At 35.5% G+C, this 22195-nt stretch overlaps 1 protein-coding gene and 1 long non-coding RNA gene across 2 annotated transcripts; both read left to right on the top strand.

Annotated features, from left to right (window-relative positions):
- Positions 1-741: 741 nt before the first annotated feature.
- LOC149708774 (ionotropic receptor coreceptor Ir8a-like) lies at positions 742-21661 on the top strand. The gene is made up of 6 exons (XM_089864291.1): positions 742-836; positions 904-994; positions 16547-16708; positions 16885-17011; positions 17352-19083; positions 19440-21661. Exons 1-5 carry the CDS (start codon positions 826-828, stop codon positions 17594-17596), a joined length of 636 nt encoding a protein of 211 aa, XP_089720417.1. The 5' UTR covers positions 742-825; the 3' UTR covers positions 17597-19083; positions 19440-21661.
- Positions 5662-6249, top strand: LOC149708775 (uncharacterized). The gene is made up of 2 exons (XR_016379984.1): positions 5662-5979; positions 6043-6249. It is a non-coding gene; the product is annotated as an uncharacterized LOC149708775 (long non-coding RNA).
- Positions 21662-22195: the final 534 nt, after the last annotated feature.

Genomic DNA, 22195 nt, shown 5'->3' with positions numbered 1-22195 from the left:
AGATGAAATTACGAGTCTCCACGTAGATACACATCAAAAGATGTGGCTAAAAACTCTTTTTTAAATGCTGCGAGGCAGGTTTTCCCTTACTGTTGAAGTTTCATTTGGACTGTCTGGCGAAAGAAATATTGAGTACCGCACATTAAAGTGTCAATACTAGGAAGTGGGGAGTAGAAGTATTTTAAGCCCTTGAAGTGAAAAACAGAATTACTTGTTGATCCACTTAGCAACACATTGTACGCATATTGATTCCTAACAACTATTTTTGTTAGATCTATAATATCTACGTATTGTTTTGATTGTAAGGATTTAGTTTGAAACGGATTAAAGGAGTAAAACTGCATAAACATTAGGACTTCTGTTTGTAATGTAAAGTCAGCACACTGTATAAGAATTACTTGGGGCTTGGGCAACGTAAGATGATCTTTCAGATAGAGTTTTCCTTTTAAGGTAAGTAGGAAAGCATGTTAACCCATAAACAACTCCGAAAACATTTTTCTACTTTAATGGCTCAGAAAGCTTTGTCTGACCCTTACTTAGTGCTTTGAAAACAAATCATACACACTCTTTATAACATTTTAGCAAAATTAAATATAATAAAAGCTTTGTGCAATTTAGACTATTAAATGGATGTTCACCGAAACAGGTCTCTGGCCATTGCTGCCTTAAATGTGAGTAGCTATTTCCATGCTATCATTGCGGGTGTAATTTGTTTAATTTTCTGCCAATTTGTAGCAGCCTTCATTTCGTTTCATAAGCGATGGAAAAAATAGATTACAATACCAAGGCAGCGATTTCGAAATATTGAAAGCCTTAGCAACGAAGATGAAATTTAAGTAATGAATCCGAATTGTTTAAGAGATGTAGCGGATTTTTCAAAATTTTTCATACTCTTCTACGCAGTTTCACGATTTTAACACCGGATGATGGAACATGGGGTAGTTGCGACGATCGTGGTAACTGTAACGGACTTATAGGAATGGTCACTCGAAATGTAAGCATTAACTATACTTATTTTGTCAAAGACCTGACTGACTGAATGATTATCAACGCCTAGTACAAACCGCGCTACCTAGAAGTCTTAAAATTTGCAGGGACGTTAAGTAGTGGGAACGCACTAAGAAATATTTTTCCTATCGGCGCTCACTTGTACACTGGCAGCATAACGTTCGCTCGTTATTCAATATTATTTAGTACACTGGATTACTATAGCTTATAGACAGGTTTTATGCCTTTTCGTATACCATTTACCCCCCTCGTTTTAAATGGCGGTCTATAGTCATTTGTATATTGAAGTGGTCGCAAGCGCAAGTTACATAAGCGGCTGGTTAACCCACGTCAAACGTAACGTTACATAAACCGAAGCCCGTTATAACGTGTCGGAAATCAAAATTTTACATAATTCTTGCCATAATGATAAAACCAAAATTTCTGGATGGTAGCTCTTTTAATTATCCCAACTTGCCATGGAACTTAGCTCAAATGATGAAAAGCATAGTCGGGTATAGACTCAACATTTTGCTTACATTTCAATCTGAAACCCGATGATTGGCTGACGAATAAAAGAGAAAGAGAGTGGCAAAAACCAATGCATCTCCTTAAGGGGGAGGACGACTGACCTAAAGTTCGAATCTTTTTCAAACGATGGCGCTCAGATCTGCGGGGAATAACACGATTCTATCCCCCGTGTAGTAGGTATTAGAGTGGATATTTAGAAGTTTTCCTTCTATAAACCATCCCTGTACCGGAATTCAGTTAACTATTTATTATTATTTAACGCTATACTAACGCCGATAGAAATAACTGTCATGAAGGCTTTAATGTATTGAACAGTAGGTGAGACGAACCTGATCTCGCATCTTTGAAAATGGGGATTTTTTTTTTCCAAGCGCGGTTAAGATTACCAGTGAAAGGGAATGGGCGTGCGTTACTGATCAGGGATAGATAGCGACCTGAACCAGAGGGGATGTTCACCTCGACATTTTTCATTAAGGGGGAAGACCACTGAAGACAACCCAAAATAGTTCGAGTCCAGTGTTCAAAATAATAGCCCCATATGGTTAAAATTTTACTCACTTATAGTTTAAACCCTCTCCTAGCGATTAAAATAGTTTTCATTATTTTTAACTCAATATTTATGTGAGAATATTTTTTCCCGCTGGTGAAGTTTTGGTTGTAGTTATTCAAGACCAGCTCTTACAATTCAATACCTAATTTTTTGCCCTATATGTCATGCTGTATCGATTAAAATAATTTTCAATTAAATCCGTCCACCTGACCTGTGAACACCTGAGAATGTTATGGGAATTTTATCTTTGGATAGCACAAATTCTTACATTGACCACCATTACGCGGGTGGTTTGCCCCTCGCGTGACACCGTTGCCCCCTTTTCAATAGAAACGCTTGTAATATCTGTAAAGTTTTTTTTTCTTCAAACTACAATACCTAAAAAACTAGAGCTGTACTTCTCTTCCCTATTGAAAGTACATTTAGTATAGCTTTGAAGGCACTGAAGTATTCATCTGAAACATGGTGACATTTAAGAGGGTCTGGACTAGGCCTAATGCACAATAAATGTAGCGCTATTCGAAAGAAGGGATAATTTGAGTGTCAGATAAGGTGTGAGTCTTGCTCCTAAAATGTACACATAGTTTACGGTTAGTGAGTGAACCTTTGCATCATTTTAATACAGTAATGGCAGTGCTGCGTATGCAAAAGTCATACTCTTCTCTCTTAGCTCAGTGTCACCCCCTACCATACTCTTCTCTCTTAGCTCAGTGTCACCCCCCTACTGGACTCGTACAGTATCCCCTCTTACAAGAGCGAGCCCAGATGGAGGGATACACAGTCTACGCCCCTCTCTACCGCCACTAGTAGTCAATTTTGTTACAACGAGATCAGTTTAAAATTTAGCAAAACTTTTCCTAAGACTTTATATCGCTAACCAACTTCGAAATTAAAATGTATATGGCAACAGAGTTAAGTCTTCCTTAATCACCCCTAAGATAAAATCAAGTTAATCGAAAAGAAAAAGACCACCAAGTAAAGTTCTTAGTCGCAAAAAGCCCCATCGACATTATAGGAAGAAATATTACGACAATACCATCGACATTATAGGACGAAATATTACGGCAATACCAAGTATCAGACGAACGACCACGTCTCTTTTCGACGCCAGACCGTTTGTGAGCCAAACAAAATGTAGAGAGGAAGGCTAGCAGTTCAGCGAGGGGCTGCTATCTCTCTCTAGAAGATGTACACCTGATTTCAGATTCATGAATTCCTTCATTTTCAACCCTGTGAATTCATGATTCTCTACTGAATACAGAATTCTTAAGGCTCGTTCACATTACCCAACTTTAGTCAGCTGACAAATCATAGACTTGTCAGGCCGACTTGTCACCCAATTTAGTTTAGTCAGGTCACTCGTTCACACCACCCAACCAGTCGGGCCGACTACCTTTGAAACACAAGAGGGTGTACAAAGCCGTACATAATAATTGGAGTGATATGTTTTGGATTATAAATGTTCAAACTCATATTCTCGAAAATATTCGACTACTTTACGAGCATCAAAGCTATTCCCACTAAATGTCTGCAGTTCAGAACATAATAAAGGTCAATAATATCAGAAGTAATATAGGAAACTTCCCTACTATATTACTTCTGATAATATTCAATGAGGAACAACCATCAAAACTTAATAATTAACCCATGTTAAAAAATGGCAAAGGCCCGAAATCTATTTAATTTTAAAATTAAATAATGGCCGATACTCTCGGTTCTCTCTCTCGAGCTGAAAGAAAAACAGCACGTGTCCCGTGACGTAATAGCCAAGGCTTATTGTGATTGGTTTGCTCCCTCTCTGACTTTAGTCGGCCCGACTCCAATCGCCTACCTACCCGATTAAAATCCGAGCTTGAACCTGACAATAGTACGGTTGGGTGAAACGTTCATATTGCCTGAAAATCTGGCCTGACTTGTCAGATCGGGTTTGTCAGCTGACAAAAGTTAGGTAATGTGAACGGGCCTTTAGAAAGAATTCAAAGAATTCAAGAAATTTTTCAATGTTTTAGATGACATCACGCAAGTAAAAATGAATTCACATCCGAATTTATAGATTTTTTAGTGAATTCACGGAATTCTAGTATGAATTCGTAAATGTTTAAGTGAATTCAGGGAATTTTCTGGATTCATCAATGCTTTAGATGAATTCACTAAATTAAAAAGAGATCTCACTGAATTTATCTGCGATTTCGTAAATTTTGAAGCGAATTCACGAAATTCATCAGTGAATTTGTTGATTTTGAAGTGAGTTCACGGAATTCAACGAATTTCTCTGTGACATTCCAGTACTCAAATGTTTTAAGAGAATTTTCGGTAAATAATTTAGCGATGGACTTGTCAAGATACGAGTCCCTGTATACCAATTACGGGTAAAAGCTTTAGAAATGAAATGTGTGTACACGGCTGTACCTTTGACTGTACTAAAAGGATAACACGTAAAAGTGAAATCCCTGCCCTTTGCAGTGGCATGAGTTAATAATATGTTAGCTCCCTAAATTATGTTAGGGAGCTAACATATTATTAACTCATGGCAGTGGTTAATTAAATGATGACTTTACTAGTCATCGGTGTATAGGGACTAGTCCCTCGATAAGTTATTTAAGAATACTTTTACTGTAAGGTCTGGTTAATATCACAAACATATTTTTATGAGGAAGGGCTCCTGATAGAACTTGTTTGTGAGCTTTCTACATTGCGACCGTTTGAAAAATTTTTATCTGGAGTGGTAACCATGTTAACAGAAAGGATTATTTTTTTGTTTTTGCTACCCGTTTTATTTATATGCTTACCAATAAATGCTATATTTTTAAAGACCCTTGAACAATATATGTTATATTTATTAAGACCCTGGAACAAGGTCCTTCTCTAATATATTGATTTTATTACAGGTTAGGTTAGCTTAGCTTCTGCTCGGTTCGATTACAATAGAGACTTGCTAGTAAACTTGTAATTTGACCATCGTAGTGTCAATATTTATATATTGGAAAGTGTATTGATAGACTAAGCATTAGAACAAGGATGTTTAAAAAAACCAAAAGACAAAATCTTTAATTCCGCCTGTAAAAACGGCATTAAAAATATATCGTTAAATAGCATTTAAAATTTTAAGATCATAAAATCGCCACATTTTGGCTATATTCTGTTCAACAGTATTCGGTTGTATGGGACATACGGTCCAATGGGCCAGGAGCGGTGTTTCCACCTAGTAAACTTTATTGTGTTAAGGCAATTTTAGTTCAAAACTGTATTTCAAAAAAAAACCCATAGAAAAATCATGATTAAGAAACAAACTGAAAAAGGTTGGATGAAAGTGTCATATGACCAATAAGACACACAGCAAGAAGGTATAGGCATAATACTAAATTGGAAGAAAGTGCTTTTAAAATTAGTTCTATCCTTTAATACTAACCTGTTTGGTAAATGAAGACCGAAAAAAATTAAAAGTCGCGAACAACAAGTAAGAACAACATTTAACAAGACGACCCAAGGGCTCGATATAGTAGCCACATCGTACCGTACTTAACAGGCGTACAGAAAATTTGACTAAATAGCCCCTCGATGAGCTACTGTTTTAAAATTATTACTGATTTTTTTCACTTCAGTTATAATTATAGTGTGATACGAACGGAAAACGTGAGTGAGTACCCCCACGATGTGCATCCATTAACAGTAATGGTAAAACGATTTACCCGAAAAAAAGGCTGAAGTACTGAAGATCAGAGTGAATAGCCCCTCGATGCCCTAACAAAAAATCATAACCCTTAATCCTTACTTCAATAAATTTAGTCATGTTATACTTGTAATATCTGGGGCTCCAAGCTAGTACCTTCTTTTAAAACTCTTCTCGATTTATAGAAAATACACGTAACTTCTAATAGTAAACACCACCTTAAAACCGTTCTAAATATAACGTAGGTATATACTTCCTTTTGATTTATAAATATTCCTCTTGATTTCTTTGAATTTTGAAATAGAGGAGCGGGATAAAAAGCGTGAAACCCTTATTGTCGACGGGTGACATGAATTTTAAAGGGAGTATTAAACCTCCAATTTAAATTAAGGCAATACCATAATGCTCTCTCTCGCTTTAAATTTATCGAGCAAAAAAAAAAAGCACAATTCGAGTAAAACACAATTCTCAATGTTTAACTTTACTAGTACAAATAAATCTAATTCTTAAACTTGCTGTTAAAATACACTAACGAAAAATATCACCTCACCACAATTTTCTCCCATTCATTCTCCCTTCAATGACGAACGAAAAATTTTATACTACCAAAGGCATTTACCGTGGGACACTACAATGCCGCCAGGGCAGGCCAAACTAAGAGCCTCATCGTAGATGTACATCATAAGATGTGGCTAAGAAATCGCGAATGGCTGGGCATCACCCCAAGGGCTTTCGAGACATCTGCACGTTTACAAATATTAGAAAATAAGGTCTTCCAAAAGCAAGTTCGACTATTTATCGAGCCTTAATCTGATTCTCGAAACTTCTTCGAGTCTCAGAAAATATCTTATGGAGTACTCGAGTCTTATTGAGTACTCGCACAGCACTAAATAAAACACGTCGAAACACGCGTCTCGTTAAAATATCAGGTCATTTGGATCAACAGGACCAAGGATCTGACCAAAAATCTACCTCCTCCCTTAGAAACTTGCTTTAATTTTCGGTTCCTTTGATTTTTTTCAAAAGTTGGGCTTATACTTGTAAATCGAATCTTTGAACGGGCTTCTATAGCGTGAGCAGCTTGCGTCGTCGAGTGCGTGATCGAGTGAGCTATTGTCAAAATAAAAACACTGAACAATACTTTTAATGATTTAAACTGGGCCCAGTGGTATTTATACTCTATCGTTTGAAAAAATATCTCTTCGAAAAGATGAATACTGTTACGCGGGTTTTTAAAAATTAGAGAGAGATTGTAACTTTTGAGAACACGATTTATTTTCTGACCATCTTTCTTAAAATCAAAAATACAAGTGAAGTTGTTTACCCCATTTTGGTACAGTTGGGTATTTTTTTAGTCTCCTGTGGGGCCCAGGTTATTTTCCACTCCAGAGGGAAAGAGTTTAAGTGTCAATAAAAAAGGGGGAGGGGATACCGACCCCTGTTAAAAAAAGGAACGCTTGTGTCAATAAAAGAAGAGGGGGAAAAAGGAAAGCTTAGAAAGTGAGCGTGACAATACACGAAAAAAATAATGAATACCAAAGAATTCATTGCGGAATTCAGTGAATTCGTGCGCATTCTTAAAGAATTCGAGCTCATTTTTCTGAATTCAAATGAATTCATGCTAATTGTCGCGAATACAATTGAATTCATTGACACTGTTGGGAATACGCTTGAATTCATATGAATTCACAAAATTATTTCGGAGAATTCAGTAAATTTGCCAAAGATTTTTTTGAATTCATAAAGTTTGATCAGGAATTTCGCATGAATTCATGAAATGTTTTGGGAATTCACTTGAATTCAAAGGGCAATTCTTGATTCGTTTGAATTCACTTGAATACATGGAATATTTCGTGGAATTCAGAAGTTTGTTTTTGGAATTCACATGGAATTCAGCCAGTGATGTACACCGAATTCACGAGTTAGAAGCCCCTCGAATTTTTCCTTCTATGCTGGCATAAAGACTGGCGGAACGAAAGGCAAAGGTAAAACTGGTCGGCTGGCCCCCGCAGCGAGATTTTGAAGTTCTTTTGTTGTACAGAACTACCGAGGGGAGGGGTTAATACGGGAGACTGTGAATGCGATTTAGAAAGGCTTCTTTCGCTTCGTCAAAGAATTTTGCTGCTCGTGGATTTCGGGGCTATTCCCGCTTATCATCCTTCTTGAAATTAGGCCTCACTGACCCTCTCCCGGGTGTTCAAATAATATTTACTTTACTAAATGATTTTTAATAATTAAAGAGAGTCAGAAATACAACCAGTTTTAATCGATTTAGATTAATTTAAAGTAATTTTTATGTTATTTTATTGTTCTAAATATAGATAGCTTCCACTAAAAGGGCTAGAGATATTTTTTCCCCCTCTCTCAGCTTTAACTGCAGTGCAGTGTTGTCGGGCCCTCTGAAATTAGCCGAGTTAGTCAAGTAACGAGTGAAACTGAACTGCGAGGGGCTTCTAACTCGTGAATTCGGTGTACACTCTAAGAAATGGAAGTGTTAAAAACGTGTTAAAACGGTGTAAACACCGTAAAAACACCCAAAAGAGAGTTTTATTACCTTGAGTTTTTAGGGGCCAATTTAAAGTGTAAATTCGGTGTAAAATAACACTATTAAAACACCATCCGAAATTAAACATAAAAAATTATAATACTGTGGGTTTCTTAAATAAGGTCTTTCATTTTCATTAATGTTTTAATATTAAAGTCAATACAAACAGCAAAAAATTATTGAAAAACGTAATTTTTAAACTTTTTTTAAAGATGATATTCATGAAAGAAAACAGTTTTATCCTTTAAATAAAATTAACAAAGAAATTGGTAATCTGGCGGTGTTGTACCTTCATAAAACTATCTAAACGTGTTAGGCGACACTCTTACAGGTGTTAAGCGATAATCTTAAAAAACGAGACTAGGTTAGGTACTGGCCTCACAGTAGGGTCAGCTTGAGAAGCTAAAGTGGGGCACTTGCTTTTGTGACATGTTTTATCATTATTTTGAGAAAAATTAGAGTACTAAATGGATTTTTTTGTAAAATCTGTAGGGCAAATTAGATTAAACGCGTTTCTGGTGCTCGAAAAACTATTAGTGAAAAGAGATTATTAAATTTAACAAGAACGTCTATATCTACTGCTTGAATATTATAGCCTCCAAAACTAATTTAATACCCTATGCATTTGTGCAACCTAAAAACTATCTGCCCTTTTCAGAAGTTTATAAACACGTAAAAATGACTTTATATGCAACAACCCTCGCTTAAAGAGGCATAGTTCTGCATGTGAGAACTTTCCTCCCTATAGGTGATGAAGTTCTCTCAAGATGGAACTAAGGTTTCCCACAGTTCGGTTCAAATCGGTTTTGGACTAAAACTGAAACTGAACTGAAACTTTTCAGTTAAGATTTTCAAGAACTGAAACTGAACTGAAATTATCAGTTCGGTTCAGCCAGGAAACCGAACTGATCAGTTCAGTTTTCAGTTATAACTGAACTGAACCGAAAACCCCTTCAGAGGTTATCAAGAAGAAAAATTCGGTGTCAGAGGCCGAAAATACCCAGATTGTAACTATTAACCGCTAACATTTTCTACTACTACTAAGTATTTTGGAATCGTGAAGTTCCACCCCTAAAAAGTCATGTTTATTTCACTAACTACTAATTATTAACATTGAACAATTTAACTTTGACTAATTAACTAATTATGATATCCTTTTTAGTTACTAATTTTTGGTATTCTTTTAGCCTGTGTCTCTCTGCAGAGGGTCCCAACTAATCACGGGACTTAAATTAATAGCTTATTTCTATGCACAATTAAATACGTATATTTAATTATGCATAGAAATAAGCTATTAATTTAAGTCCCGTGATTAGCTGGGACCCTCTGCAGAGAGACATAAATGATGAAATATACGCGACACTAATAAGGTAACTTTACGCGACACATCCCCCAAAATATCATCCAGCATGCAATACTAAACGATGCCAGTTTTCTATTGTTCTACTAATGTTTGTGGGAACGTATTGATATCGTTTCTCGCGATAGATCGAAAGAGTACTTAACTATCTCTTCAGTTCGGTTTTCATCAGTTCAGTTTAAGAAATAAACCGAACCGAACTGAAAACTGATCAGTTTGGAGATTTGCAAACTGAAACTGAACTGAAGCAATCAAATCAGTTTAGGGCCTAAACTGAAACCGAAAATAACTGAACTGAACCGAAAACTGAACTGTTTGAACTGAACTGTGGGAAACCTTAGATGGAACCCTGCTATGAATATAGCACTAATTGCTAATAATTCTGCGGAATGGCGGATAATCAAATTTTAGTTAAACAGAAAAACCATACTTGATATTTGAGTTATGCCTCATGAGTGGTCAAAATGTAGCTACTATAGTGTTTTTTACGTCATCGGTTTTGCTCTTAAGTCTAGGAAAAGTACTAGAATTTCTACTACTATCCTACCAAAAAATTTCCCCACTCTTAAAGGTGTTATGCGACACTTTTAAAGGTGTGAAGCGACACTCTTAAAGGTGCTATGCCGCACCCTTTAAGGAGTTGCACAACACTAATATGAGAGTAAAAATTCACTTTCAGTGCGATAAAAGAGTTAAAAAGGTGCTAAACTGCACCTCTGTTGCACAATTTTATACTTATCTTTGCCACCAATTGCTGAAATAAGTGTTATTAAACCCTTTCAGGGGTGTAAATGAACACCTGTAACGGTGTCAAATTTGGACCCATATAAAATACTTTTAAAGGTGTTAAAGCACACCCCATTTTCTTAGAGTGTACATCACTGGCTGAATTCCATGTGAATTCCAAAAACAAACTTCTGAATTCCACGAAATATTCCATGTATTCAAGTGAATTCAAACGAATCAAGAATTGCCCTTTGAATTCAAGTGAATTCCCAAAACATTTCATGAATTCATGCGAAATTCCTGATCAAACTTTATGAATTCAAAAAAATCTTTGGCAAATTTACTGAATTCTCCGAAATAATTTTGTGAATTCATATGAATTCAAGCGTATTCCCAACAGTGTCAATGAATTCAATTGTATTCGCGACAATTAGCATGAATTCATTTGAATTCAGAAAAATGAGCTCGAATTCTTTAAGAATGCGCACGAATTCACTGAATTCCGCAATGAATTCTTTGGTATTCATTATTTTTTTCGTGTATTGTCACGCTCACTTTCTAAGCTTTCCTTTTTCCCCCTCTTCTTTTATTGACACAAGCGTTCCTTTTTTTAACAGGGGTCGGTATCCCCTCCCCCTTTTTTATTGACACTTAAACTCTTTCCCTCTGGAGTGGAAAATAACCTGGGCCCCACAGGAGACTAAAAAAATACCCAACTGTACCAAAATGGGGTAAACAACTTCACTTGTATTTTTGATTTTAAGAAAGATGGTCAGAAAATAAATCGTGTTCTCAAAAGTTACAATCTCTCTCTAATTTTTAAAAACCCGCGTAACAGTATTCATCTTTTCGAAGAGATATTTTTTCAAACGATAGAGTATAAATACCACTGGGCCCAGTTTAAATCATTAAAAGTATTGTTCAGTGTTTTTATTTTGACAATAGCTCACTCGATCACGCACTCGACGACGCAAGCTGCTCACGCTATAGAAGCCCGTTCAAAGATTCGATTTACAAGTATAAGCCCGACTTTTGAAAAAAATCAAAGGAACCGAAAATTAAAGCAAGTTTCTAAGGGAGGAGGTAGATTTTTGGTCAGATCCTTGGTCCTGTTGATCCAAATGACCTGATATTTTAACGAGACGCGTGTTTCGACGTGTTTTATTTAGTGCTGTGCGAGTACTCAATAAGACTCGAGTACTCCATAAGATATTTTCTGAGACTCGAAGAAGTTTCGAGAATCAGATTAAGGCTCGATAAATAGTCGAACTTGCTTTTGGAAGACCTTATTTTCTAATATTTGTAAACGTGCAGATGTCTCGAAAGCCCTTGGGGTGATGCCCAGCCATTCGCGATTTCTTAGCCACATCTTATGATGTACATCTACGATGAGGCTCTTAGTTTGGCCTGCCCTGGCGGCATTGTAGTGTCCCACGGTAAATGCCTTTGGTAGTATAAAATTTTTCGTTCGTCATTGAAGGGAGAATGAATGGGAGAAAATTGTGGTGAGGTGATATTTTTCGTTAGTGTATTTTAACAGCAAGTTTAAGAATTAGATTTATTTGTACTAGTAAAGTTAAACATTGAGAATTGTGTTTTACTCGAATTGTGCTTTTTTTTTTGCTCGATAAATTTAAAGCGAGAGAGAGCATTATGGTATTGCCTTAATTTAAATTGGAGGTTTAATACTCCCTTTAAAATTCATGTCACCCGTCGACAATAAGGGTTTCACGCTTTTTATCCCGCTCCTCTATTTCAAAATTCAAAGAAATCAAGAGGAATATTTATAAATCAAAAGGAAGTATATACCTACGTTATATTTAGAACGGTTTTAAGGTGGTGTTTACTATTAGAAGTTACGTGTATTTTCTATAAATCGAGAAGAGTTTTAAAAGAAGGTACTAGCTTGGAGCCCCAGATATTACAAGTATAACATGACTAAATTTATTGAAGTAAGGATTAAGGGTTATGATTTTTTGTTAGGGCATCGAGGGGCTATTCACTCTGATCTTCAGTACTTCAGCCTTTTTTTCGGGTAAATCGTTTTACCATTACTGTTAATGGATGCACATCGTGGGGGTACTCACTCACGTTTTCCGTTCGTATCACACTATAATTATAACTGAAGTGAAAAAAATCAGTAATAATTTTAAAACAGTAGCTCATCGAGGGGCTATTTAGTCAAATTTTCTGTACGCCTGTTAAGTACGGTACGATGTGGCTACTATATCGAGCCCTTGGGTCGTCTTGTTAAATGTTGTTCTTACTTGTTGTTCGCGACTTTTAATTTTTTTCGGTCTTCATTTACCAAACAGGTTAGTATTAAAGGATAGAACTAATTTTAAAAGCACTTTCTTCCAATTTAGTATTATGCCTATACCTTCTTGCTGTGTGTCTTATTGGTCATATGACACTTTCATCCAACCTTTTTCAGTTTGTTTCTTAATCATGATTTTTCTATGGGTTTTTTTTTGAAATACAGTTTTGAACTAAAATTGCCTTAACACAATAAAGTTTACTAGGTGGAAACACCGCTCCTGGCCCATTGGACCGTATGTCCCATACAACCGAATACTGTTGAACAGAATATAGCCAAAATGTGGCGATTTTATGATCTTAAAATTTTAAATGCTATTTAACGATATATTTTTAATGCCGTTTTTACAGGCGGAATTAAAGATTTTGTCTTTTGGTTTTTTTAAACATCCTTGTTCTAATGCTTAGTCTATCAATACACTTTCCAATATATAAATATTGACACTACGATGGTCAAATTACAAGTTTACTAGCAAGTCTCTATTGTAATCGAACCGAGCAGAAGCTAAGCTAACCTAACCTGTAATAAAATCAATATATTAGAGAAGGACCTTGTTCCAGGGTCTTAATAAATATAACATATATTGTTCAAGGGTCTTTAAAAATATAGCATTTATTGGTAAGCATATAAATAAAACGGGTAGCAAAAACAAAAAAATAATCCTTTCTGTTAACATGGTTACCACTCCAGATAAAAATTTTTCAAACGGTCGCAATGTAGAAAGCTCACAAACAAGTTCTATCAGGAGCCCTTCCTCATAAAAATATGTTTGTGATATTAACCAGACCTTACAGTAAAAGTATTCTTAAATAACTTATCGAGGGACTAGTCCCTATACACCGATGACTAGTAAAGTCATCATTTAATTAACCACTGCCATGAGTTAATAATATGTTAGCTCCCTAACATAATTTAGGGAGCTAACATATTATTAACTCATGCCACTGCAAAGGGCAGGGATTTCACTTTTACGTGTTATCCTTTTAGTACAGTCAAAGGTACAGCCGTGTACACACATTTCATTTCTAAAGCTTTTACCCGTAATTGGTATACAGGGACTCGTATCTTGACAAGTCCATCGCTAAATTATTTACCGAAAATTCTCTTAAAACATTTGAGTACTGGAATGTCACAGAGAAATTCGTTGAATTCCGTGAACTCACTTCAAAATCAACAAATTCACTGATGAATTTCGTGAATTCGCTTCAAAATTTACGAAATCGCAGATAAATTCAGTGAGATCTCTTTTTAATTTAGTGAATTCATCTAAAGCATTGATGAATTCAGAAAATTCCCTGAATTCACTTAAACATTTACGAATTCATACTAGAATTCCGTGAATTCACTAAAAAAATCTATAAATTCGGATGTGAATTCATTTTTACTTGCGTGATGTCATCTAAAACATTGAAAAATTTCTTGAATTCTTTGAATTCTTTCTAAGAATTCTGTATTCAGTAGAGAATCATGAATTCACAGGGTTGAAAATGAAGGAATTCATGAATCTGAAATCAGGTGTACATCTTCTAGAGAGAGATAGCAGCCCCTCGGAAAAATTCTACATAGTATGAGAAGTTCAGAGTTTAGCCTATTCTAGAGGGCCGGTAGGCCCTTCTAGATAAGAACCCACACCCTCCCGTAATGTTAAAGAAATAATTCACAGATTTTAGGCTTAGCGTCCCATAGAAAAAGCATGGGATTTTTGGTGGTCCACTCCATCGAATAACTCAGAAACTACTGCGAAGTTAAGGTTCGGAACACTTTTGAATTATCAAGCAACTATTGAATGTTGAACTTCTGAAGTTTGATTAAGAACAATTAATTCTAAGTATTTTATTTTAATTAATTTATAAATCATGGTAAAACCGTGACATTATTACACTGTTTTCATAGCATTTCGTTCAGCCTTCATCGGGTTTGTGGCGCATAGGATAACGCGTCTGCCCATGGAGCAAGAGATTGCAGGTTCGAGTCCTGGCAAGCTCGGTGTTTATTTTTACAGATCTTCTATTCAACATAAATGAAATAATCCTATAAATACAATGTTTGGATAATTTTTTTGTTACGAAGTACGGGCTTGTGGCGTAATGGATAACACGTTTGCATTCGAGGCAAAACATTGCAGGTTCGAGTCTTGGAAAGCTCGTTGTCTAGTTTTGATGAAGAATCTTAGTATATATAAGGGAAAATTCTTAAATAACAAACTTTCAATGAAATGTGCGCGTGGTTTAGATATAACTTTTTTTTAAATCTATACAAAAAGGTCAAATAAACTTAATTGAGTCACCAACCGCCTTTTTATATAAAATAAGTTACCACCCGCCTATCTATGGTGAATTAATTGACAACCTGCCTACCAATTGTGAATTAATTTACCACTCCCCTGCCAAATAATTTAAAATTTTAATCTTTCCCATAAAATAATGAGAGGCACTTGGAGGGAGCCAATATGCTCACGAACATCTTAGTGGAACATCGAATTAATGAAGTTTGACAAGCATATTATTATTTTTATAATAGATTAATACAAACTAAGGCTGAAGGAACAGATATTATATAAAAAAGACTTGGTTTGCCCAAGCCTTAAAAACAAAACGATAAGAGTTTTTCCAGTTGTCTGAAGCGAGGATATTATTTTTTTTTTCAATTGAATTTTAAAGACAATTCGTATTTTACTACTCTTTAGAATTTAATTCAATCACCTGATTTTACTGCTAATGGATTAGTTTCCTATAAATTAATTGAAATAAAAAATTACTTATCTTAGATTTTTCAACAACAATTCCATTTTCCTGAATCATTTTATCATGCATTTATTATTTTGAGGGATATCGTGTAAATTTAATCAAATTGACTCTTTTTTTTTAATTTCCGAGAATTTTCCTTTCAAAAGGTTTTAAACACATAAAGTTTTCATAATGTTGTCAACTAAATAGCAACTCAACCAACACTTCTAAAATCTTCCCAACAAGTACTGATATACACAGTTCAATAATTGTAACTGTGCTTGAAGAAGAAACGAACCCCTTTATCAAATAAAAGAAAAGTGATAACAGCCCCCTTTTGTATTCGTAAAGACCGCATATAATACATTATTAATGAGAGTATTATTTGAAAATTAAAGTACGTTCTCGATTGAAAAGAAAAAAATTCAAGATAAAATGTTTCAGGAAAATGGAATTGTTCTTGAAAAATCTGAGATAAGTAATTTTTTATTTCAATTAATTTATAGGAAACTAATCCATTAGCAGTAAAATCAGGTGATTGAATTAAATTCTAAAGAGTAGTAAAATACGAATTGTCTTTAAAATTCAATTGAAAAAAAAAAATAATATCCTCGCTTCAGACAACTGGAAAAACTCTTATCGTTTTGTTTTTAAGGCTTGGGCAAACCAAGTCTTTTTTATATAATACCCAGATAGGGTGCCCTCTAGGAATTAAGTATTGAAGCTGTCTAAATTTGAAGTTTTTCTGGTGCAGCTCTTTTATTAGTGGACGGATTTAATTGAAAATTATTTTAATCGATACAGCTCAAAATTGTCTTTCGAATGACATATTGGACAAAACATTAGGTATTGAATTGTAAGAGTTGGACTCGAATAACTACATCCAAAACTTCACCGGCGGGAAAAAATATTCTGACTTAAATATTGAGTTAAAAATAATGAAAAATATTTTAATCGTTAGGAGAGGGTTTGAACTATAAGTCAGTAAAATTTTATCCGTATAGGGCTATTATTTTGGGGACTGGACTCGAACTAAAACGGGCTATTTTGATTAGTCTTCAGTAGTCTTCCCCCTTAAGTGAAGCGGTTTGTGATTTGCAATTTTACTTGAGTAAATTTTTTTAACTTTTCCAGGAATGTGATCTTGCTATATCCACATTGTCTGCTACAGAATCTCGTGCTCGATTTGTGGACTTTTATACTTACACTCAGGACGAAGTGACATTTATTACTAAAGCACCGGATTCTCATAAAGTGGCCAACGCATTATTTATTTTTGAACCATTAAGTGTCAATGTAAGTTAAAACCAAATGTATTCGATCTTTTATTTGCCCTTATCATTGTCAGCTTTGATAGAGCATTGTTTACGTCATAGCTACGTCATTACAAGTATTCATTGTCAAAGTTAATCAATGCGGTCGTAGACATTTGTGTACATTTATTAAATATTCTTGCACATTTTATTTGGCAGGCGTGGATAACTTTTGTGGGATTTCTTGCGTTTTCTTACATAATTGTTAAATTATTAAAGAGTTTCAAAAGGCTGGATCCAAGGGTTCCTCAGTTCATGACGATTCTGGCAATAACTGTTCGGCAAGGTAGCTATACCATGGAGTAAAAGTATTCACACAGTGTATTTTAATGCATGAATTTATAAGCGGCACAACAATTTCTAGCAATGACTCGTGAAGAAATTCTATTCTATTAATAATATACCGCTTTAGTATTGTAGTGGATAGTGTCAATTCCGCCACCATACTCTCAAGCACATATGACATATCTTGTCTATTCATCTGTTTTGTGACTGTGTCTTTACCCCCTGATTCGCAAGAGCGATTGAGTTCAATCTCTGTGAAGTTACCAGGGCTCTAGCATAAGATTTCAAATGTTATAATTTACAGAAATCCAGGAATTTAAAAGTAAAACTCCCAAATCCAGGTATTTCTTTGAATATGATCGACAAGGAAAATATGACCACATTGATGCTGTTTCTTATCATATCCGTCTCTGGTGTGATTGCAAAACTCTACGAATGTATGATTACTTCGACGACAAGCACTTCTTCAGCCTCAAAGCCAATAGATACCGTTCAAGATATGTTAAACGCCGTTTTATACGAAAATTATGTAGTGACTTCACTGCAAGGGTCTTTCCCTCTAAATATTTTGAAGGCAAGATTTTGAACTATTGTCCTAGATAAAGAGCTGTGGATTCGAAAATATGTACTTCACAAAGAGTAGTTGAAGTGGTTGGCAGGCAAAAATGGTCCAGTTCCTTCAGTGAAATAGACCATTCTTGTAGTGCCATAATAAAAGCAAACAGAACAGGGGCCGGGTCGCCATATTAGGCTAGTTCCCTCGCGCCAAGAAGCGGCAGTGTGAGTCGACTAGCCTCTCGCGCCTAGCGCATGCGAACTCCATCTGGCGTTGCCTCTTGCGGCGAGTGAACTAGCCTAATAAGGGGCCCCTCCCCTGCGCGTTGGTTTCTCTGCAAGTATTTTATGGAATGTACTATCAAATGCTCCAAAGATACTTTCAGACTTAAATGGAAAACGGCCGAATGCAATTGTGAAAACGATCCCTAGGACCAAGGTTTAGCGAAATTTACATTAAATCACTATCGTCTCGGGTTTTTTTTGTGTGTGTAGCAGGTCAAAGCAGAGGTTATTGTCAAGACAATTTGGATCCGAAGTTCGCGACGATTATTCGTTTAATTAGGTTTTTTTAGTTACTAATCTTGAAAGGTTTTGAGCCTTGTAGGCTACAGGTGGTTACGGATGGTGAAGTTTCAATTTTTTAAGTTGAAATATCAAAACTAACCTAAATATATGGTAATAAAAGTTAACAAAAGCTTATGGAAACTAAAACTAAGAGAACCTTATGGAAATTAAACTTTACAAAACCTTGTTGAAATTAATATTCACAAAACCTTATGGAAATTAAAATTGGCGAAGCTTAATGGAAATTAAAATTGGCGCAGCTTAATGGAAATTTAAATTAGCGAAACCTTTTGGAAATTAAAATTAACAAAACCTTATGGAAATTAATATTAGCAAAACTTTATAGTAATCAAAATTAAAGCTACTCTTCTTTAAATCGCCAATCTCAAACCTGATTTATCGCATCCCTGATGTTGAGGTAAAATCCTTAAGCGCTTTGAACATAAAACCATAATAAAAACATCACGTCTAAAACTTTACGCTCAGGAACCTGTTTTTGCGCTTCGGTTTGGTTAGACATAATTTTATTTTAAATATCAACATCTTGATTCGCTGCTTTAAAAGACTTTCAAATCAGGTAGCAAACAGGGTTAGTGACAAGGATTACTTTTTACCCTCTCAACTCTCATCGTTTTTTACCGTACTGTTAATGGATAGAAAAAATTTAATGGAAAGTTTTTCACTTTAGTCAGCAAGCACTGGAAACTTAAAGAAGTTTGGTGATTCTATGTATCCCGGTTTCAAGCCTCTGGAGACAGTTGAAGAATTTATTGAAAGATGTCAAAAGGACAAAATAGCTTTCTTCAATTTCCGAAAACATATACAAAAATATCTCCGTAATATTAACATATCTTCCGATGAGTTTCATTTTGCAAAAGATAATTTGTTAGTTACTAAATTGTCGATTGCGGTTGGCAAAGATTTCGATGAAAAACCTGTTCTGAATAAATGGTAAGATTTCAATTGCATGCGCCTATTATGTAAGGTCCCCATTCTTTCGAACAAATTAATTTTTTAACCAATATCGACATCTTTTATAAGTTTAAGTTAAATATACTCAGAAACGATAAATAACGAATTAGAGAAAAAATCGCTCACCATCGCACCTTATAAGCGAACATTTTTTTTTCTTATATTTTAATTTCTTGGCATCAATTAGTAGGTATCAAAAGCTCTTCGCAATTGCACGTGCGCTTACAGACTTGTCGGGGAATTTACGTAATAGGCTTTTTGCTACTAACTCAGTTTGATTTGTTTATGCTTCCCGTCCTTTAAATTGGGATAATTGAGTTTGCATATCATTATAGGCTAGGATTGTTAGTCTCGTCTGGTCACGTGGCTAAATGGGATCTTGACGACATGAATTTCCGAGCTGAGACAAAGAAAGGTCAATTAGTGATTGGTTACTTGGGCTTTGACGATCTTAAGCTTGTTTTTTGGAGTTTAATAACTGGCTGGCTGCTTGGAATCATCTCGTTCTTGCTGGAAAACGTCTTTTGCCTGTGGGAGAAGCATCACAAGACGTTTAGGCGTATTTCACACCAATGGACCATGAACTGAAAAATTACTCCTTGTGGAGTTTTGGCTATACCGGATTCCTCAATGAGAAGTCTACAACTATTTTCATTAAAATTTTTACAGAATATTTTATCATTACTAAAATTGGCTTAGTCAAGACAAATTTTAATTTGAGTTAACGTTTACAATAGTTTTGGAAAGGAGAGCATTTTTTTTTTTCAAAAAAAGGTCGAGATATATTTTTTCATGCATTTTAGCTTCGTATTGCGCAGATAAACGTGGTCATACAGATTTAGAAAAGATTTTCAGTTTAATTATAGTTTTTAGTTAAAAAAAACGTAGTTTGTTGTAATTGAACGACATAATTTTGTCGCGATGATTAACTCAAACTTATATTTAAAAGAAATCATTCGACAGGAGGAAAGGTGATAGTTCCTTGAATCATTGAATTGTGATAGCGGTAAAACGCCGAAACACTTAGCCTTTGTAGACATCGGCGCCATACCCATCTATTATTATTATCTATAACGTCTTTTCTGTATATTAATTAAACCAACCGCACCCAGAGTCAACCACCAGTCTAATTCTATTTTTATAGAATAAAATAATTGTCAATGCATGTTGAAACCCAATATCTACTTATTTATCTTATGTCTGCGGCGCTTGCTGGCTGTAAATAGCCAGTTCGTGGAAAACCATCCCATCGTGCACCAGTCAACAAACTTTAGAGTAGGTGGGCGTGTACGCGCGAATCAGTGAATGTGAATGAGGACGCCATATTTAAATGAAAGCAGTGACTGGGTACCCGAGTCTTGTTAGGGTTGAAACCTCTCGCGTGAGTGACCATGGGACCAGGAATTGCTCCAGTAATAGGTCACCAATATTGATGGTGCATTAACCATGGCATGAAACCCCGGATACATTAAATTTTTGGAGGGTATCTGAGCACGAGAGCAGAAGACAAGCGAGACTAATAGTTTCGAGATCCTGATCAGCTTGGAGACTTGGAAGATCCCGATATGTAGTGATCCTGAATCTCTGAGGCAACTGGAAGACCCTGCGCTGGTCGCAACCCTTGATGGTGCTAACGGGGCGATACACTCGGTTCCTCTCTGGACAGCCACTCTTTCTCACCTCATTATGCCGTTCAGTTAAATTGGTCATTCACTCTCTGAAATCGTCGTTTCCTCTCCGACTACAATTTAGTCGCGACGAACTAAGGCGTCGCCCATCGAGTTGACAATAATGCGAGTGTATATAGTTTTTTATGGTTTTATTTTTATAACGTTAAATATTTATGGCATTGGTCAAGCTCGCATGCTGCATGATATAATTTGAGAATTAGTGTATTCAATATTTTTTAGTGTAGTAGTATATTATTAATGGTATCGAATTTTTCCATGGTCATAACAAAAAAGTAGAATTGTGTGCCGTAGTTGCTAAATAGTACCAAAAGTAGCTCTGTGTTTAATGATAAATATTGACTCTTGATATGGATAAACCGCCTACTTATTAACTTCAACTCTCATAATAATAGCCTTGGCAATAATTGGAATAAATTCCCACACTTGTTGTGGCTAGACCGCTGGTATAGTGGAAAATAGTGTTGCACCATATCTACCTATATTGGTGTTAAAGCACGAGTTCGATCAAATGCAGTGCGTAATAACACCAAATTTAGAAGAAAAAATTGCTAATAAACATTACGTGACCTTCGACATCTTAAAAACTGCAGAATATTTTACCAAAATAAACATTTAAAATTCATGTGTCTAGCGATTTTAGATTTCTTTTAAAATGGCAAGACTGATCTTTGGTCCAATAAATTATCCAATCCGTCTTGGTCACGGAATTAAAAACTATTAGTTTTAATGATCTTAGTTTTTTCACTTAACATTGGCATCGGACTCATGATCATATTAATGCAACGGATATTTGTGTAATAGCAAAAACGTTTCCCCCCCCCTGTATTGCAATAAATTTTTAATTAAAATGTTTTTCCGATACTGTATGCTTCGAACTGTTATTTACATCTGCGTAAAAATCCTATATTCCAAGCTAGTTACAAGTAATAACTGTCTCAATTTTCTATTTCATTTTCAGATGTCTAAATGGATTGCATAATAAAAAAAATTGGGAAAGTCAAAATGAAACCTGTCTGAGTTTGCCTAGACACCGAACCTTGCACCGAAAAACCTAAACAAATCCCTTTTTCTACTAGCAAAGACCTCAATTACATTTCTGCCAATCTATATCTATATAAATCAAAGTCCTGACTGACAGACTGACTGATAATCAACGCCCAGCCCAAACCGCTTGCCCTAGAAGGCTGAAAATTTGCAGGAACGTTACTCATAAGTAGTAGGCGCGTACTAAGAAAGATTTTTCCAATCCGCCTCCATCTTAAAAAATGGCGCCCAGAAATGTAAAAACTCTTCTCTATGCAACAAAGTTCGCGCGTTTCAACCGATTTCACAGATATTTAGTACACGGGTTTCCTTTAACCTATAGACGGACTGAATGATCTTTTAGGTTCGATTTGTTG

This window comes from Phalangium opilio, unplaced genomic scaffold, assembly GCF_054372755.1.
Source record: "Phalangium opilio isolate 3A_F unplaced genomic scaffold, DU_Popi_V2 ptg000013l_1, whole genome shotgun sequence".
Classification (NCBI taxonomy): Eukaryota; Metazoa; Arthropoda; class Arachnida; order Opiliones; family Phalangiidae; genus Phalangium; species Phalangium opilio.
The sequence above is the reverse complement of the archived record's forward strand: the minus strand, read 5'-3'. Positions and strand labels throughout refer to the sequence as shown.